At 50.9% G+C, this 20,574-nt stretch overlaps 1 protein-coding gene across 3 annotated transcripts in view; it reads left to right on the top strand.

Annotated features, from left to right (window-relative positions):
* Positions 1–20,574, top strand: part of CPAMD8 (C3 and PZP like alpha-2-macroglobulin domain containing 8) — a 120,964-nt gene that overhangs the window by 5,523 nt on the left and 94,867 nt on the right. For all 3 annotated transcript variants that reach the window (XM_017879539.1, XM_017879537.1, XM_017879538.1), the window contains exons 3-9: positions 5,483–5,648; positions 5,724–5,776; positions 7,641–7,658; positions 8,424–8,478; positions 13,353–13,466; positions 15,493–15,577; positions 17,301–17,409. In XM_017879539.1, coding sequence (XP_017735028.1) covers positions 8,442–8,478; positions 13,353–13,466; positions 15,493–15,577; positions 17,301–17,409 — 345 coding nt within the window. In that variant the 5' untranslated portion in view covers positions 5,483–5,648; positions 5,724–5,776; positions 7,641–7,658; positions 8,424–8,441. The remainder of the gene's footprint in view (positions 1–5,482; positions 5,649–5,723; positions 5,777–7,640; positions 7,659–8,423; positions 8,479–13,352; positions 13,467–15,492; positions 15,578–17,300; positions 17,410–20,574) is intronic.

Genomic DNA, 20,574 nt, shown 5'->3' on the forward strand with positions numbered 1-20,574 from the left:
TCCTCTTCCTCTTCCTTCTTCCTTCTTCCTTCTTCTTTCTTCTTCTTTCTTCTTCTTTTTCCTCTTCCTCTTCCTCTTCCTCTTCCCCTTCCCCTTCTCCTCCTCCTCCTCCTCCTCCTCCTCTCTCTCTCTCTCTCTCTGTCTCTCTCTTTCTCCTTTCCTGGCTTCATGTGGTTTGATTTCTCTCTCTCTCTTTTTGGAGACAGAGTCTCGCTCTCTTGCCCAGGCTGGAGTGCAGTGGCATGATCTCAGCTCACTGCAACCTCTGCCTCCCGGGTTCAAGTGATTTTCTTGCCTCAGCCTCCCGAGTAGCTGGCACTACAGAAGCCCCCCGCCCCCACCACGCCCAGCTAATTTTTGTATTTTCAGTAGAGACGGGGTTTCGCCATATTGGCTACTCTGGTCTCAAACTTCTGACCTCAAGTGATCCGCCTGCCTCAGCCTCCCAAAGTGCTGGGACTACAGGTGTGAGCCACTGCACCCAGCCTAGATCTGCTTTCTTATGAGTCAGGAAGCCATGCTCCCTGGAGCAGGTGTTAAGATGATGTGCTGTCCCTGGCCACCACACGATGGAAGACACTCTTCACAGCACAGATGCTGGGAATTTGTAAGAGAGACTAACAAAGGGTTGTATAATTCTGGGAGAGGGGCCAAGGGCTCTTAAGACTAGACTTGCAATTCCCAAGAAAGATGCTTAAGATCCTTAGCATTTGGCCACACACAGTGACTCATGCCTGTAATCCTAGCTACTTGGGAGGCCGAAACTGGAGGATTGCTTGAGGCCAGGAGTTGGAGACCAGCCTGGGCAACATAGTTGAGAGCCTGTCCCCTGTCTCTACAAAATAAAATAAAAGTTAGCCGGGCATGGTGGCCTGCGCCTGTAGTCCCAGCTACTCAGTAGGCCGAGGTAGGAAGATTGCTTGAGTCCAGGAGATGGAGGCTGCAGTGAGTCGTGATTGCACCACAGCACTCCAGTCTGGGCAACAGAGCAAGACCCTGTCTCTAAAAACAGAAAGAAGGCTGGAAGTCCTTCTTCCTTTCTCTCCCTGTGGGGGGCAATCTGCTCCCTGGGAAGGGGTGAAGCTCTAGGGGCTGCTGTTTGGGGTCGACCCCCCTTTATGTGCTCAGCACAGCCTCTTGCCCCCCACCCTCCCTGTCCCTCTAGCGTACGGTCCTCAGCCCCTCCAGTATTTCCCTCCTGCTCATCCTCACCCTACTCCTGGGTGGCCGGCACCTTTCGTCCCTCTTCAACCTTTGGCCAATGCTGAGATATTTCCAGAAACAGGGCCAGGTGAGGATTTTGGGATTGGAGTAGCAGGTGAGATTTATTGCTCTGGTAGGTCTTTTTTTTTTTTTTTTTTTTTTTTTTTTTTTTGAGACCGAGTCTCGCTCTGTCGCCCAGGCTGGAGCGCAGTGGCCGGATCTCAGCTCACTGCAAGCTCTGCCTCCCAGGTTCACGCCATTCTCCTGCCTCAGCCTCCTGAGTAGCTGGGACTACAGGCGCCCGCCACCTCGCCCGGCTAGTTTTTTGTATTTTTTAGTAGAGACGGGGTTTCACCGTGTTAGCCAGGATGGTCTCGATCTCCTGACCTCGTGATCCGCCCGTCTCGGCCTCCCAAAGTGCTGGGATTACAGGCTTGAGCCACCGCGCCCGGCCTTGCTCTGGTAGGTCTTGACAGGGAAAGTGCCGTCAGAAGAGACCTCACAGGTCCAGAAGGCCGATCCTGCGGGTGGCAGGTAGGCGAGGTCCCTCTGAGAGCAGACAGGAGGTGGGTGGCTGGAGAGAGGGCTGAGACAGACCCTGTGTGGCTGCAGAGAGCAGGAGTCCTAGTGCACCCCGACCTCACCCACGCAATGGTCGTAACAGTGCAGAACTGTGACGATCAGTCAGATAATCCAGTAGATTGTTCCCCGTGATGGTCACTGGGGTCCATCCACCCCTTGAGGGACCACGCAAGTAGATGCTGACATAGGGGTCCTCAGAAGAGGAACACGCCACAGTTGGATGGTTTTATTTTTAAATTATTTTTTATTTTTTGAGATGGAGTCTCGCTCTGTCACCTAGGCTGGAGTGCAGCTGCACCATCTCGGCTCACTGCAACCTCCGCATCCTGGGTTCAAGCAATTCTACTGCCTCAGCCTCTCTGAGTTGCTGGGATTACAAGTGCCCACCACACCTAGCTAATTTTTGTATTTTCAGTAGAGATGGGGCTTCGCCATGTTGGCCAGGCTGGTCCCAAATTCCTAACCTCAGATGATCTGCCTGTCTCAGCCTCCCATAGTGCTGGGATGACAGGCGTGAGCCACTGTGCCCAGCCATTTGGGTGATTTTAGGAACAGGGGGTGCACATAGCTCCCCAGGTGATCTGCTGGTAGGTAATGCCCACCTGCTGGGTGCCCAGGGATGGCCAAGAGGGTAGCTATCATCAAATGCCAGTCACATAGAGGGAGGTAATACGGTTTGGCTATGTCCCCACCTAAATCTCATCTTGAATTGTAGCTCCCATAATTTTCACAGGTTGTGGGAGGGACCCAGAGGGAGATAATTTAATCTTGGGGGCGATTTCCCCCATACTGTTCTCATGGTGGTGAATAAGTCTCACAAGATCTGATGGTTTTATAAGGGAAAACCCCTTTTTCCTTGTCTCTCATTCTCTCTTGCCTGCCACCATGTAAAACATGCCTTTCACCTCCCACCATGACTGTGAGACCTCCCCAGCCATGTGAAACTGTGAGTCCATTAAACCTCTTTTTCTTTATAAATTACCCAGTCTCGGGTATGTCTTTATCACCATTGTGAAAACGGATTAATACAGGAGGCATTACTTTTGTTTGTTTTAAGCATGAAAGGAGCTTTTATAGTGCATGACTCACATGCCAGGGCGTTCTGCCCATCTGCTTAAAAAAATAAGAGGACGGCTAAGTGCGATGGCTCATGCCTGTAATCCCAGCACTTTGGGAGGCCGAGTCAGGAGGATCACGTGAGCTCAGGAGTTTGAGCCTAGCCTGGGCAACATAGCGAGACACCATCTCTACCAAAAAATAAAATAAAATAAATTAGCTGAGCATGGTGGTGCACGCCTTCAGTCCTGGCTTCTCAGTAGGCTGAGGCAGGAGGATCGCTTGAACCCAGGAATTTGAAGCTGTAGTGAGCTCTGATTGCATCACTGGACTCCAGTCTGATGACAAAGCAATTGTCTATTGTCTCTAAAAACAAAAGAAAGAGAAAGAAAGAAGGAAAGAAGGAAGGGAGGGAGGGAGGGAGGAAATGTGTAGTGAAGGAAGGAAAAGAGGGAGGGAGGGAATGTGTAGGGAAGGAAGGAAAGGAGGGAGGGAGGGAATGGGAAAGGAAGGAAGGAAGGAAGGAATTGTGTAGTGTAAGCTCCATTCTGAAGACTGAAGTGTTTTTTGTTTTTTTGGTCCCATCTGTGTGGCAAAAAAACAAACTAAACCAACAAAAAAGCCATCTAACCATTCTAAAACGTATAATTCAGTGGCATTTAGTACATTCACAAGGTTGTGCAACTCCCCCTCCATCTAGTTTCAGAAGATTTTCATCCCCCGCAGAGGAGACCGTGTCCCCATCAGCAGTCACTCCCCACTCCCTTCTCCTAGCCCCTGGCTTCCACCAATCTGATTCCTGTCTCTGTGGATTGCCTTTTCTGGACAATTCAGATCAATGGAGTCATGCACTGTATATGTGTTGTGATTTTTATTTTATTTTATGATTTTATTTTATTTCATTTTACTTTATTTTTTGAGGCAGAGTCTCACTCTGTCACCCAGGCTGGAGTTCAGTGGTGTGATCTCAGCTCACTGCAACCTCTGCCTCCCAGGTTCAAGCGACTTGTGTGCCTCAGCCTCCAGAGTAGCTGGAACTACAGGCGCCTGCCACATGCCTGTCTAATTTTTTAAAAATTTTTTTATGGAGACGAGGTTTCACCATGTTGGCTGGGCTGGTCTTGAACTTGTGGCCTCAAGCTATCCGCCTGCCTCGGCCTCCCGAAGTGCTGGGATTACAGGTGTGAGCCATCATGCCTGGCTTGTGCTGTGATTTTATTTGTATTATTTGTTGATTTTTTTTTTGGAGACAGAATTTCACTCTTGTTGCCCAGGCTGGAGTGCAATGGTGAGATCTGGGCTCATTGCAACCTCCGCCTCCTGAGTTCAAGTGATTCTGCTGCCTCAGCCTCCCAAGTAGATGGGATTGCAGGCACATGTCACCAGGCCTGGCTAATTTTTTGTATATTTAGTAGCAATGGGGTTTCACTGTGTTGGTCAGGCTGGTCTTGAACTCCTGACCTCAGGTGATCCGCCCACTCCAATCTCCCAAATTGCTGGGATTACAGGTGTGAGCCATTGCGCCCGGCCTGTGCTGTGATTTTAGAGTGAGGCAAACACGGACACATATACATGATAGATATATCTGGACATGTACATATATATATATATATATCAAGGGATCAAGGTCTCCTTCCACTGCTCACAGGCTATGAATTCACTTGGCAAGAGGGCAGACAGTTCTAACTCTGCAGTGGTGATGAGCGAAAACAGCTTGGCAACTCTGTTGAGACAGAAGAGAAGGCTCCATAACTAGACCAGCGTTTTTCAGCCTCAGCATGGCTGATAGCTGGGGCAGGCTTGGCACAGTGGTTCATGCCTGTAATCTGAGGCTGAAGTGGGAGGATCGCTTGAGCCCAGGAGTTCGAGACCAGCCTGGGCAACAGAGTGAGACCTTGTCTCTACAAAAAATAAACAAAATAAGTCTGGCCTGGTGGTACATGCCTGTAGTCCCAGCTCTTCAGGAGGCTGAGATGGGAGGATTGCTTGTGCCCAGGAGGCCAAGGCTGCAGTGAGCCGTAATTGTACCACTGCACTCCAGCCTGGGCTACAGAGGTAAACCCTGTCTCCAAAAAAAAAAAGATATGATCGGGTGCAGTGACTCACGCCTATAATCCCAGCACTTTGGGAGGCCAAGGCAGGTGGATCGCTTGAGCCCAGGAGTTCAAGACCAACCTGGCCAACACCTGCCTCTACAAAAAATACAAAAATTAGCCAGGCATGGTGCCGCACACCTGTAATCCCAGCTACTCAAGAGGCCAATGTGGGAGAAACACTTAGCCTGGGAGGCAGAGGTTGCAATGAGCTGAGATAGTACCACTACACTCCAGCCTGGGCGACAGAGTGAGACCTTGTCTCAAAAAAAAGAAAAAGATATTTGGGGCAGTTTGCTGAGGGCGGGGGTGTCCTGCGCTCTGTAAGATGTTGAGCAGCCTCTTTATTCCCCTCTCAAATGACAGTAGCAGTCCCCACCCCCAAAGCTATGACACCCCAAAACATCTCCAGAAACTGCCAAGTGTCCCTCTGGGGCACAGTCACTCCTGGGGTGAGTTCTCCATTCTAGACTCCAAACTCCTTTCCCAGTATCTCAGCCCATTCCAGGGTGACATTCTCTTCCCAAAGCTCCTTCCTCTGCCTGTAGGTGCCCACGGGCCTCCGGGGCCAGGCGCTTCTGAAAGTGTGGGGCCGCGGCCGGCAGGCGGAGGAGGGGCCCCTCTTTCACAACCAGACCTCGGTGACTGTGGACGGCCGGGGTGCTTCCGTGTTCATCCAGACGGACAAGCCTGTGTACAGACCCCAGCACCGAGGTGGGTGGCTGGCACGGATGCAGGGAGGGCCGGCCATGGTCTGGAGGTGTCACATGCCTCTCTTCTTTCTTCTAGTGCTCATAAGCATCTTCACCGTCTCTCCAGATCTGAGGCCTGTCAACGAGAAGGTGAGATCAGCTTCTAAAACCGCGGGCCCGGAGCATACCCACTTGGGACCCCCTAGCCAGGGCCACTGTTGGAAACTGGTCTTTCTCTCCAGACCTACTCTTTTCTATTTTCTTTCACAGTTCCATGCCCCCTGGAGAACCCCAGGGAGTTCTTGGTGACAGAGGAAGGCTGGTGGGCGTGCCTGGCCCACTGCTCCTCAACAAGGAATGCCTTTGAGGGCTTTAGGTAGCCCTGCACTGTGGCTTAAAAAAAAATTTTTTTCCCAAGACCAAGTCTCTTGCTTTATTGCCCAGGCTGGAGTGCAGTGGCGTGATCTTGGCTCACTACAACCTCTGCCTCCTGGGTTCAGGTGATTCTCTTGCCTCAGCCTCCCGAGTAACCCAGATTATAGGCACCCACGACCATGCCTGGCTAATTTTTTTTTTCTTTTTTTTGAGATAGAGTCTCGCTCTGTTGCCAAAGTTGGAGTGTAGTGGAGTGATCTTGGCTCACTGCAACCTCTGCCTCCCGGGTGCAAGCAATTCTCCTGCCTCAGCCTCCTGAGTAGCTGAGTGTGCCACCCCAGGCGTGTGCCACCACGCCCGGCTGATTTTTGTATTTTTAGTAGAGATGGGGCTTCACCATATTGGCCAGGCTGGTTTCAAACTCCTGACCTCGGGTGATCCACCCGCCTCAGGCTCCTAAAGTGCTGGGATTACAGGTGTGAGCCACCATGCCTAGCCACATTTATGTGCTTTCTGTCTAGCGCTCCTCTCTGTCTGTATATGTATATGTGCTTACAAAATTATTTTAATGATAAATCATTTGAGAATAACTTGCAGATATTGTGCCTCTCTGGCCCTGAACACTTGGCCTGTATCCTTTAAGAGCAGGGACGTTCTCTTATACAACTCAAGGAGGATCATCACATTTAAAAATTTTGAGGCTGGGCACAGTGTCTCACATCTGTAATCCCAGCACTTTGGGAGGCTGAGGCGGGAAGATCGCTTGTGGCCAGTAGTCCGAGACCATTCTGGGCAACATAGCAAAAATGTCTTGACAAAAAATTAAAATAATAAAAATTAGCCGAGCATGGTGGCATGAGCCAATAGTCCCAGCTGCTTGGGAGGCTGAGTCAGGAGGATCTCTTGAGCCCAGGAGTTTGAGGCTGCAATGAACTGTGATTGTGGCACTTGAACTCCAGCCCAGGTAGCAAAGCACAGCTCTGTCTGTAAAAAAAAAAACCCAAAAAACAAAAAAAAAAAAAAAAGAGGAAAATAATTTTGACATTGACACAATAATAATATCTAATGTAAAATCCATGTTGTTCCAATAGTAACCTTCATAGCATGTTTCTTTGCTGGTCCAGGATCTGATCCTGGGTCGTTTGTTCATCATGTCTCTTGGTCTCCTTTAATTTGAATTAGTTCCTCACTGCCTTTCTGTGTCTTTCATGACATTGACAGTTTTGGCAAGTCCAGGCAGTTGTTTTGCAGAACGTCCCTTAGTAGGATGGTCTTCTGGTTTCTTGTGACCAAGTTCAAGTTGCGAATCTTGGGCAGGATCCGCAGAAGCGATACTGGATCCTCCCTGGTGCCTTGTATCAGGAGGCACCCGGCATGGGTTTGTCATGTTGCTGGGGACATTAACAGGGTCCAGTGTTTCAAGCAGTGCCTGCCTGGGTTCCCCTTTTGAGGGTCCTTTTCTAAAGACCCTACTTAGGGTTAGGATTTAATGGATGTAATTTAGGGTGACACTGTTTAACCCATAACAGCGACTGCCTGTCCCAGGGACCGAGGCCACGCATCAATGATGCATGAGCGTGTTGGAAGGGTTTGGGGTTTGCTGGAAGATTTACTCACTGCATCTGTGTCTTCATTACAGCTGGAAGCCTACATCCAGGTGAGTGGCCTCTGTCCCTCCTCGGCTTGGACTTGGGGCCCGGGTAGCCCACCTTCTGCAAGATCTGGTGTGTCTTCACTCACTGTGTCTGCCTTCTGGGTTGAGCCACTGTGTCTTACAAGGCTGAGACCCAGCCTCTTCTATCCTGGTCCCTGGGTCCACCCTGGGATGGGCTGAGTGTGTGTGTGTCCGTTTCCTTTTTTTTTTTTTTTTTTTTGAGACAGAGTCTTGCTCTGTTACCCAAGCTGGATTGCAGTGGTGCCGATCTTGGCTCACTGCAACCTCTGCCTCCTGGGTTCAAGCGATTCTCCTGCCTCAGCCTCCCAAGTAGCTGGGACTACAGGCATGTGGCACCATGTCCAGCTAATTTTTTTTTTTTTTTTTTTGTATCTTTTTTGGTAGAAATGGGGGTTTCACCATGTTGGCCGGCTGGTCTCGAACTCCTGACCTCAGGAGATCCACCCGCCTCGGCCTCTCAAAGTGCTGGGATTACAGGTGTGAGCCACCACCCCCAGCCACGTCCATTTCTAGGTTTGTACACAGCTCCCTAAATGAGGAGGCAGGCCCAGCCCATCCCTTTCTGCTTTCCAAATCCTTCTCTCTCCAGAGCTTTTTACTTTTTTGCCCTGGGGTTAATGATTAATCTTGGAACCTTCGCTGCATGGTTGACATGCCCGAGAGAGGACTGGGAAAATCCTTACACTGGGCACAAGCTGGGCTAGCCCGAGTTCACTCCGTGTGTCTGCCCCTCTCCACCACCAACAGGACCCCCGAGGCTCTCGGATGATAGAGTGGAGACACTTGAAGCCGTTCTGCTGCGGTAAGTTTCTTCCTCTGCAGCTTGGGGGCTGCAGATGTGATAAACCTTCTGGGAAAACAGAATATGCTCTGTCCAGGGCCCCCTCCCTAACGTACCCCCACTGCTGCCCCAGCTGGAGAGGACCAAGGAGGAGTGGAGGGCAAGTACCCACCTGGGAGGTGATGATGTCATGGGTTTGGATCTAGGAGCCTCAGCCTGGCCCACAGCGCCTTCCCTGTGGATTTGGACCCTCTGCCCATGTTTCTCTGTGCCCAGGACTCAGGCGGGGCTCCGGCTCAGAACTCAAGACCTTTCTGGAATACTGGAGCACCTGCTCTCACCTTGTTTTTTTATTTTTTGAGACAGAGTCTCTCTCTGTCACCCAGGCTGGAGTGCAGTGGCGCAATCTCGGCTCACTGCAACCTCTGCCTCCCAGGTTCAAGAGCTTCTCCTGCCTCAGCCTCCCGAGTAGCTGGGATTACAGGTGCACAGCACCATGCCCAGCTAATTTTTGTATTTTTAGTAGAGACGGGGTTTCACCATGTTAGCCAGGCTGGTCTCAAACTCCTGACCTCAGGTGATCTACCTGCCTTATCCTCCCAAAGTGTTGGGATTACAGGTGTGAGCCACTGCGCCCGGCCTGCTCCCACCTTCTTCCTGCTGTGGGTTGTAGATTTTGTCAATCCCATTACATGAGACATTTTTTTTCCAGCTAGAAGTCAGAAGGGACTTTGCTTTTTTTTTCTTTTCCTTTGACTGGGAGGACTGTGTAATTGACATACACCACTTTGCTTTGGCTGTGAGGGGTGCGATGCCCCAGGAGAGGGCAGGGGATAGGTAGGATGTGGGGAGTCTGGGGATGCACACACCTGGGCTGTCCAGAAATAGGGTAACAGTAGAACCACAGCCAGGATCACGGAGGTTCTCTTGGTGAGCCTTCCTCCGGTTGTCTCCTGTCTTGGGTCTCAGGCTCTTTTCTTCATCTTCCTTCTTCTTCTTTCTTCTTTTTCCTCTCCTTCTCTCCTCCTCCTCCTCCTCCTTCTCTCCTCCTCCTCTTCCTCCTCCTCCTCCTCCTCCTCTCTCCTCCTCCTCCCTCTCCTCCTCCTTCTTCTTCCTTCTTCTTTCCTCCTCCGCCTCCTCCTCTTCCTTCTTCTTCCTTCTTTCTTCTTCTCCCTCCTTCTCCTTTTCCTTTTCTTTCTTCTTCTTCTTTTTTTTTTAGACAGAGTCTTGCTTTTGTCACCCAGACTGGAGTGCAGTGGCGCGATCTCGGCTCACCGCAATCTCTGCCTCCCGGGTTCAAGCCATTCTCCTGCCTTGGCCTCCCAAGTAGCTGGGATTACAGGCACGTGCCACTAGGCCTGGCTAATTTTTGTATTTTTAGTAGACACAGGGTTTCACCATGTTGGCCAGGTTGATCTTGGACTCCCAAACTCAGGTGATCTGCCCACCTTGGCCTCCCAAAGTGCTAGGATTACAGGCGTGAGCCTCAGCCTCTTTTCTTCTGTTCCTTCTTCCCTGTCTGCCTTCTTTACTCCCTCTCATTCACTCGATTGCTCTCTCTGTATCACAGATATTTGTTGGGTACCACATAGATACTGCCATGGGGTGAGCTTTCAGCCCAATGGGGGAAGCAAACATGAACTAAACAGCCTAGATAATGTCAGCTGTGNTTCTTCTTCCTTCTTCTTTCCTCCTCCGCCTCCTCCTCTTCCTCCTCCTCCTCCTCCTTTCTCTCTCCTCCCTCTCCTCCTCCTTCTTCTTCCTTCTTCTTTCCTCCTCCGCCTCCTCCTCTTCCTTCTTCTTCCTTCTTTCTTCTTCTCCCTCCTTCTCCTTTTCCTTTTCTTTCTTCTTCTTCTTTTTTTTTTAGACAGAGTCTTGCTTTTGTCACCCAGACTGGAGTGCAGTGGCGCGATCTCGGCTCACCGCAATCTCTGCCTCCCGGGTTCAAGCCATTCTCCTGCCTTGGCCTCCCAAGTAGCTGGGATTACAGGCACGTGCCACTAGGCCTGGCTAATTTTGTATTTTAGTAGACACAGGGTTTCACCATGTTGGCCAGGTTGATCTTGGACTCCCAAACTCAGGTGATCTGCCCACCTTGGCCTCCCAAAGTGCTAGGATTACAGGCGTGAGCCTCAGCCTCTTTTCTTCTGTTCCTTCTTCCCTGTCTGCCTTCTTTACTCCCTCTCATTCACTCGATTGCTCTCTCTGTATCACAGATATTTGTTGGGTACCACATAGATACTGCCATGGGGTGAGCTTTCAGCCCAATGGGGGAAGCAAACATGAACTAAACAGCCTAGATAATGTCAGCTGTGATGAGTGCAAGGAAGGAGAAGTTCAAAACTCAGAGAGGGCAAACAGGGCTGCATCTCATCCTGGGGTGGCAGAGACAATCCTGGAAGGCTGCCTGGAGGAGGATCCTTTTCAGCAACAAAGAAGGAACGGGGGACGGCCAGGCAAAGCAAGGGGGCCAGGAAGCATGTCCCAGGCAGGGACTCAATGTATGGGAAGGACTGTGGATGTCTAGGGGAGTGAGGTTGGAGACAGTGGACAGGACAGAGGTGTCGAGCGCTGAGAGCAGGGGTGACGCTGGCAAGAACCAGGGAAGAGAATGGACTTGATCTTTTTTTAAAAAACTTTCTTTTTTTTTTAAAGAAGCAATTTCTCTCTCATTTTGTCACCTAGGCTGGAGTGCAGTGGCGTGATCATAGCTCACTGCAACCTCTGCCTCTTGGGTTCAAGTGATCCTCCCACCTCAGCCTCCCAAGTAGCTGGGACCACAGGCACATGCCACCAAGCCCAGCTAATTTTTAAAATTTTTGGTAGAGACGGGGTCTCAAGATGTTGCCTAGGCTGACTTGATCTTAAGAGCACAGAGTTGGGGGAGAGGTCAACCTCCTGTTTAAAAAAACCATTTGGGGCCTAGCTTGGTGGCTCACACCTATAATCCCAGCAATTTGGGAGGCTGAGGTGAGTGGATCACCTGAGGTCAGGAGTTCAAGACCAGCGTGGCCAACAGGGGGAAACCCCGTCTCTACTAAAAATACAAAATTAGCTGAGTGTGGTGGCAGGTGCCTGTAGTCCCAGCTATTCAGGAGGCTGAGGCACAAGAATCGCTTGAACCTGGGACATGGAGGTGGCATGAGCTGAGATCATACCACTGCACTCCAGCCTGGGCAAAAGAGCGAGACTCTGTCTCAAAGAAATAAAAAAATAAAAAAAATTCTTTGGGATGTGTGTAGACCCATGATTCTCAACCAGGGTGACAGTGCCCCTCTCTCTCGGAGCATTTGGCAAAGTTGGCCACAGACCCCTTACAAAACACGTGCTCAGGACACACATCCCTGAATGTCCTCTAACCATCAAAGGCCCACTTTGTCTGAATATGCGGAGGAAAAAGCTGTTTTAGCCGTCACATCTTCCGACTCCAATGTGATTGGGAGAAGCCGTGGGCGCTGCTGTGGGTTTTGGGTTCTGTTGTGAGACCCAGGGGAACCACTTTCCCTGTCCCCTCCCTGTATGGCCCTCCCTGTATGGTCACTGGGGACACGTGAGCGTGTCACACTCAGGAGTGGAAGACCCCCTGGCACTGCCTAGAGTCAATGTGCCCTTTCCAACTCCTCCATGGCTCCCAGTGAAAACAGAGCTGCGGGCAGGGCTCAGAGGCACAGGTGCAAAGCAAATGCCAGCTCCCATGTCAGCGGCTGATGGTGTTTCTCGGGTGATGTTTTGGGGGAGAGAGTGCTCTGTACTAAAGTGTGTGCGTGCTTTAGTTCAGTTAGGGGGTGGTTCTCACAGAGGGGTGGGGAGTCGGGCGGGAGATTCTGCCCCCAGGGGACATTGACAATGTCTGGGGACATTTTGGCTTCTCAGGACTTTTGTGGAAGACAAAGCGTGCAATGGGCATCTGGTGAGTGGAGGCCAGGGGTGATGCTCAGCACCCTTCAGTGCGCAGGATGCCCCCGCACCACAGTGAATGATCTGGCCCTAAATGTCAGTAGTGCTGGGGCTGAGAAACCCTGTCCTGGCAGGAGACCCTGTCTGTCTTGTCTGTTTCTCTCTCTCTCTATATATATATATAACATATAATGTATATTACATATAACATAATGTATATTATATATAACATATATACATTGTATAACATAATATACAACATATAAAATATTATATATAACATAATATATATAATATAGCAAAATATAATATATAATATATAACATTGTATATTATATAACATAATATATATTATATATTATATATAACATAATGCAATGTATATTATATATTATGTTATATATATATGTGTGTGTATATATATGGGATTTCCACCCAGAGGTGACTTTGCCCCCTAGAGGCGATATTGGCAATGTCTGGGGGACTTTTTTAGGTCGTTAGATTGTGGGGGGCATTGGTACTACTGGCATCTGGTTGGTGGAGGTCAGGGATGCTACTCAGTATCCTACAGTGCACAGGATGCCTCCACCCCAGAGAGCCATGCGACCCCAGGTGTCAGTAGCGCCCAGGCTGGAAATGACTCGGGTTGGGGGGGAATGGAGTGGATGAGCCGGGCTGGCTCATTTCCCTCATTTGTCCAGCTCACTGCCTGCCCCTGGTCCTGGCTGCAAGGCCGTCCCAGGAACCCCAGGTCCAGTCTCTTCCTACATCCCTTTGAAGCCCGCCAGGGTCTCAGATCTGCTGCGCTGGTGGGCTCCTGCAGCGTCCTGCTCTGCACAGACCCCGCCAGCTTCTCTGTGGTCTCCAGTTCTCCTGGGGGGCTGCCCAGGGAAGGAGAAGGAGCAGGGTCCTGGCTCCCTCTTCCCGTACCTCCCCGTGCCCGTGGCTCTCTGAAAATGCCCTTGCCCAGGCACAAAGGGGTGTCTCTCTTCACACAGGCATCACCAACCTGAGCTTCCCCTTGTCTGACCAGCCTGTGTTGGGAGAATGGTTCATTTTTGTTGAAATGCAAGGCCACGCGTACAACAAGTCTTTTGAAGTTCAGAAGTATGGTAAGTTGGAGAATCTCAGGGTGTTGGGATTTCAGATCTGGGAGAAACCTTAGAACCTGGTGAAGAAGGCTGGGTGCAGGGGCTCTCACCTGTAATCCCAGCCTTTTCGGAGGCCCAGGTGGGTGGATCACTTGAGGTCAGGAGTTCGAGACCAGCCTGGCCAACATGGTGATACCTCATGTCGTTACTAAAAATACAAAAATTAGCTGGGCGTGGTGGCACGTGCCTGTAATCCCAGCTACTTGGGAGGCTGAGGCAGGAGAATCACTTGAACCCAGGAGGCAGAGGTTGCAGTGAGCCAAGGTCGCACCACTTTGCTCCAGCCTGGATGACAGAGTGAGACTCTGTCTCGAAAGAAAGAGAGAGAGAAAGAGAAAGGAAGGAAGGAAGGAAGGAAGGAAGGAAGGAAGGAAGGAAGGAAGGAAGGAAGGAAGGAGACGGAGGAAGGAAGGAGAGGGAGGGAGGGAACTGGTGAAAATGGCAGTGAAGAAGTGGAGGATGACATGAGTCCTCTTTTACTGAGGGCTGGTGATGATTGGGTATAGTTTGAGGGGATGGTCCTACACTCTTCGCTTTTTTTTTTTCTTGAGCAGGGTTTCCGGCCCTCACCCCAGGCTGGAGTGTCAGTGTGTGGATCCGGCCTCACTGAAGCCTTGACTTCCCAAGTCAAGCTGATCCTCCCGTCCCTCAGCCTCCTTAGTTGCTAGGAACTGAAAGTGGAGCCACCACAACCCAATTACATTTTGTTCAGTAGAGACAGGGTTTCGCCGATTGCCCAGGCTGGTCCAAACTCCTGGCCTTCAAGCAATCCTTGCTGCCTCAGCCTCCCAAAGTGCAACTCTTTGCCCTTTTATAGATGAAAAAGTATGTAGCCCAGCCATCGGTGGTGGCTCACACAGTAATCCCACCACTTTTGGAGGCCGAGGCGGGGAGGATGTGCCAGGCCCAGGAAGTTTTGACGACCAGCCTGGACAACATGGTCCCTGTCTTTACAAAACTTTAAAACAATATCTGGACGTGGTGGCACCTGTCCTGTAGTCCCCGGCCTTACTGGGGGAAGCCTGAGGCGGGGGAGGATCGCTTCAGCCGGGGAGAATCGCCGAAGGCTGGCAGTGAACTTGTGATTGCGCACCACTGCCACTCGCAGTTTGGGTGACAAAGTGGAAAACCCTGGTTCTTCAGAAAAAAAAGGATGGCCAGGCACGGCAGCTAATCGTGCCTGTAAATCCCCCAGCATCTTTTGGAGCCGAGGTAGGTGGATCATTTAGAGGTCAGAGCTTCAAGACCCAGCCTGGCCCAACACTGGTGAAACGCCCCGTCTCTACTAAAAATACAAAAATTCGCCAGGACGGTGGCTTGTGCCTGCGTAGTCCCAGGGGACTTGGGAGGTGTTGAGGCAGGGAAATTTGCTTGAACCAGGAGGAGGAGGAGGTTGCAAGTGAGCCAAGATCGCTGCCACTGCACACTAAATCTGGGAGACACAGCCGACACTCTGGTCTTGTAAAAAAAAAAAAAAGGGATTCTTAGGCTCCTACAAGAGTTCTCTCGGGACCCTATTCTTTCTGGTTTTCCGGCTGCTCCAGTGTGTCACCTCCGCCCCTGGTGACAAGATGGCTTGACACTCCCAAGGCTGAGTCCAGAAGCAATTGGAGAAGTCAGCTCTCCGCTGCAGTCACCTGGGGGATGCCCCTTGTTGGCTCCCAGGGTCACAGGGGCTGGGAGGAGCCTCCTGGCTTCATGTCCACCCTGGGATAGGTTGGAATCCACCACACTCTAAGCACGTGGTCTGAAAGTGACAGGAGGAGGCCCCTTGAGGAAAATGGGGTCCTGGTCCCCCGAAGATGAGAAATAGATGCAGCCCACAAAATCCCCAGGGATGCTCAGCAGAGCGGTGTGGATGGGCAGAGTGTCAGCCTCGACGGTGGCTGGGTGCTGTGGTCCTGCAGACACCTTGCACGGGTGTCAGGGCCCCTGAGGCCACCTTAGGGACAGAAGCCAGCCCCTCCTCTCTGCTTTCTTTCTTCAGTGTTGCCCAAGTTCGAGCTCCTGATTGACCCGCCCCGGTATATCCGAGACCTGGACGCCTGTGAGACAGGCACTGTGTGGGCCAGGTGAGAAAGAGGGGCCCCTGGGGCACACTGCGGGGGCCCTACCCCTTCCCCAACCATCACGCTGCTCCCTCAAGGTCATTCCCCTCCTCTGCGGCCTCCCTCCCTCCCTCCCTCCCACATGGGTGTGCCCCTCCCTTCCTGGTTCCCTCCTCCCTGGGATGTGCCCCTCCAGCTAGCATCTCCCTTTCCTGTGACTCTCTCCTGCGGGTGCTCCCTCCTTAGGATGTGCCCCTCCCCCTAAAGTATCTCCTTCCCCGCTGGGCTCCTCCCCTGTGGTTGCCCCCTCCCCAGGATGTGCCCACCCCTAGAGCATCACCCTTTCCCGTGCCCCTCCCCTGGGGGCACCCCCTCCCTGCAGTGTACCCCTCTCCCTAGAGCATCTTCCTCTCCCCTGGGCCCCTCCTCTGCCCTCCCCTTCCCTCTCCCCCAACAACCATGCTTCCCCCTCCTCCTACAGGCAGCACTTCTACCATGGCCTCCCTGCTCCCCCAAGGGTGCCCTGTGCCCCGCTCCCTCCCTCCCTCGTACTCGGTGTCTCCCTGCCACATGAACCTCTTGCACTGTACCCACTGCCTGTCTTCGTTCGCATGCTGGTGTACCCACCCTTATGAGCACACCCCTGTCTCTCCAAAGCATGCCCCTCTCCCACTGTGTATTCCTTACTCAAGTCCTGCCCTTCCGCTCTAAAATCTTCCCTCCCCAAGGGTCTCCCCTCCCCAAGGAATGCCCTACCCCCAGGGTGTGCCTCTCCTGCACTAGCATCTCCCTTCCCCAGGGCGTCCCCTCCCAACCCCACCATGTTCCTTCCTCCCCCAAGGCTGCTCCCCGCCCTCTGTAGGCCTCCCTGGCACAAACAGCACCCGCAGCCAGCGTGCTGACCCAAGAGGGGTTGATCCTTATTGTTGTTTTTTTCAGACGGAGTCTTGCTCTGTCCCACAGGCTGGAGTGTAGTGACACAGTCTCAGCTCACTGCAACCTCTGCCTCCCGGGCTCAGTCGATTCTCTTGTCTTAGCCTCCCGAGTAGCTGGGATCACAAGCATGTGGTACCACACCCAGCTAATTTTTGTGTTTTTAGTAGAGACAGAGTTTCACCATGTTGACCAGGCTAGTCTCGAACTCCTGACCTCAAGTGCTCTGCCCACCTTGGCCTCCCAAAGTGCTGGGATTACAGGCATGAGCCCCCACGCCCGGCCTGCACTCTCTCATTTTGCTCCTGTTTCCCATGCACCAGCATTCCCTCTGCATCAGGAGTGTCATACAGACATTTAAAGTTTCACCATCACCCCTGCAAGGGTAGTTTGATTCCCATTCTCTGGGTGAGGAAACTGAGGCTCAGAGAAGTCCAGTCCCTGGTTCAAGGTTGAGCTTAATAGGGCGCTTAGGCTCAGGTGCCCCTCAGGGGCCCACAATCGCTCATGCCTCTGCACTACTCTGCTCCAGAGGAGCACCAACCTAGCCTTCTCAGTTCCAGAGTTCCTCTCTGACCCTCCGTCTCTTTTTCTGTCAACCTGGAGGCTTGGTGCAGAGGATCGGAGGGCCTTGGCATCTTCTGCCCTGACTCCAGGCTGCAGGGGGAGCTGTCAGGACAGGATGCAGGGTGGGAAGGGAGCTGCATCCGTCACTGTGCTAGTGGCCACACTGTGCCAACCTGGCCTTCCTGAGGCTGGGCCCTCCCTGCCATCTTGGCTGTGAAATTGAGCATGCTTTATCCTTTTGTTCCAGGTATACCTTTGGAAAACCTGTGGCTGGTGTCTTAACGATCAACATGACTGTTAATGGTGTGGGGTACTACAGCCACGAAGTGGGACGCCCCGTCCTCAGAACAACCAAGGTGAGAAACAGGTACCCCTTCTACCCACTGACTCAACCCCCAGGTTCACCTCCACGATCACGCATTTTATTTTACTTTCTTTTATTATTATTATTTTATTTACTGCCTTTAAAAAAATTTTGATTAGAGACAGGGTCTCACTATGTTGCCCAGGCTGATCTTGAACTCCTGGGCTCAAGCAATCCTCTGGCCTTTGCGCCTGAAAGTGCTGGGATGACAGGTGTGAGCCACCGCTGTTTTACTTTCCGAAACAGTTATATGGCAGGAATTTTTCTGATGATAAAATTCCTGCAGGCTGAATATAGAGACTTTAGAAAATATAAAAAGGAAGAAAATAAAGATAACTTGTTCTCCAATAGGTGGACACGACCACTATCGATATTTTGATGTGTTTCCTCGCAGGTTACTGTATGTAAAGTTAAAAAAAAACAAACATCAATTTGGCCGGGTGTAGTGGCTCATGCCTGTAATCTCAGCACTTTGGGAGGCTGAGGCCGGTGGATCACTTGAGGCCATGAGTTCGAGACCAGCCTGGCCAACATGGCGAAACTGCGTTTCTACTAAAAACACAAAAATTAGCTGGTCATGGTTGTGCATGCCTGTAATCCCAGATAACTCGGGAGGCTGAGGCTGGAGAATCACTTGAACCCTGGAGGCAGAGGTTGCAGTGAGCCGAGACTATGTCACTGTACTCCAACCTGGATGACAGAGCAAGACTACACCTCAAAAAACAAACAAACAAAAAAACACGAATAAACACTAATTTTATTCCCTGGAGTCCCAGCTTTTAATATTTGGAAGGCAGAGGCAGGAAGATCTCTTGAGCTCAGGAATTCAAAGCCAGCCTGGGCAACATAGTGAGATCCCATCTCTAAAATAAAATAAAAACATAAACAATTTTATTGAGATATCATTCACATTGCATACAATTCACCCATGTAGAGTGTACAGTTTGATCATCTTCATATGGTTGCAGAGTTGTGCAACCAATGGCTGTTATCCAATTTTAGAATTGTTCCACCATCCTTCCCCACATCCTTCATGTCCTTCTGTAGAGAATCCTCATTTCCCTCCTCCAGTCCCTGGCAACTACTAATCTGTTTTCTGTCTCTATGGGTTTGCCTGTTCTGGACATTTCTGTGAATGAATCATACACTATCTGTCCTTTTGTGTCTGGCTTCTCTCACTCAGCATCATGTTTTTGATGTCCATCTACATCATAGCAGGATCAACACTTCATTCCTTTTTTTGTGGCTGCATCATATTCCCTGGTACAGATGGACCACAATGTGTTTATCTCTTCATCCAGTGGTGGACATTTGGGTTGTTTCTGCTTTTTGGCATGGACCACAATGTGTTTATCTCTTCATCCAGTGGTGGACATTTGGGTTGTTTCTGCTTTTTGGCTATTATGTCTCATGCTACTATGAACATCCCTGTGCAAGTTTTTCTGTGGACCTACGTTTTTGTTTCTCTTGGGTTCGTTCCTAGGAGCAGAATTGCTACGTCATAGGGTAACACTGTGTAACCTTTTGAGGAACTGCCAAATGGTCAATGTGGCTGCACTGTTTTACATTCCCACATGTGTAAAGTTTTGTAACCTTTTTTGGTCTTTCAGCATAATGTTACATTGTGAGTGGGCAACTGTACAACAGACACCCTCCTTCCTGGAGATTCCCATCCCTCTGTAGGTGCCCCAACATTAACCCTTTCAGCACTGGCTCTTCCTCACCTTCCACCCAAAGCTCCTTCTTAGTCCCTTTCCCACCTGGGACACATCTGCTCCAATGGGTTCCCCTCTCTTATATCTGAGATATCTTTAATTTAATTTAATTTAATTTAATTTAATTTAATTTAATTTAATTATTTATTGAGATGGAGTCTCGCTGTGTCTCCCAGGCTGGAGTGCAGTGGCGCGATCTTGGATCACTGCAGCCTCTGCCTCCTGGGTTCAGGCAATTCTCCTGCCTCAGCCTCCCAAGTAGCTGGGATTACAGGCATGCACCACCATGTCGGGATAATTTTTGTGTTTTTAGTAGAGACAGGGTTTCACCACGTTGGCCAGGTTGGTTTTGAACTCCTGACCTTAAGTGATCTGCCCCCACCGGCCTCCCAAAGTGCTGGGATTACAGGTGTGCGCCACACGCCTGGCCCATCTCTCTGCTCTCTGAGGCTTCTCTTCCATAGATTGGACACCATAACCCCCCATCTCTCCCATTCCTGCCACTGGGACCTTGGAGAATCCCAGCCGTTCTCCTGGGAGGCTACCAGCTCATGGTCTTTGTCTTAGTTCTGTCATTTCTGGAGTGATTTACTCCACAGCTCTTTCTGAATAAGGATTATTTGCCAAGTCCCAGGGTGGGATCCTGAGATAGGAATTGAATGAGGGAGTTCTGGTGCCCCAGAGTGGGGCTGAACAGGTGCAGATGCCCCCTCTGTTGCCTGGGCCATAGGAGATTGTGTCAGCATGGGAATTTCTTTCCTCTTTTTTTTTTTTTTTTTTTTTTTTTTTTTTTTTTTTTTTTTTTTNTCTGTAACCTCATCTTCCGTTTTTTTCCTTGCTCACATTGTTCTGGCCACTTTGGCCTCCTTGCTATTTCTTGAACATACCAGCAGACTTCTCTGTTACAGTCTTTAGATCCATATTGCTAGGAGTTTTTGCTTTTTTTCCGAGACGAAGTCTCACTCTGTCTCCCAGGCTGGAGTGCAATGGCCGGATCTCAGCTCGCTGCAAGCTCTGCCTCCCGGGTTTACGCCATTCTCCTGCCTCGGCCTCCCCAGTAGCTGGGACTACAGGCGCCCGCCACCATGCTTGGCTAGTTTTTTGTATTTTTTAGTAGAGGGGGGGTTTCACTGTGTTAGCCAGGATGCTCTTGATCTCCTGACCTCGTGATCTGCCCATCTCGGCCTCCCAAAGTGCTGGGATTACAGGCTTGAGCCATTGCGCCCGGCCTCTTTTTTTTTTTTTCTTAACCCAGGCTGGAGTGCAGTGGCACAATTCGGGCTCACCTCAACCTCTGCCTCCTGGGTTCAAGCAATTCTCATGCCTCAGCCTCCTGAGTAGCTGGGATTACAGGTGCCCGCCACCACACCCAGCTAATTTTTTATATTTTTGGTAGAGATGGGGTTTTGCTGTGTTGGCCAGACTGATCTCGAACTCCTGAC

The sequence above is a fragment of the Rhinopithecus bieti genome, unplaced genomic scaffold, assembly GCF_001698545.2.
Source record: "Rhinopithecus bieti isolate Rb0 unplaced genomic scaffold, ASM169854v2 scaffold_9899, whole genome shotgun sequence".
In the NCBI taxonomy this organism is placed as follows: Eukaryota; Metazoa; Chordata; class Mammalia; order Primates; family Cercopithecidae; genus Rhinopithecus; species Rhinopithecus bieti.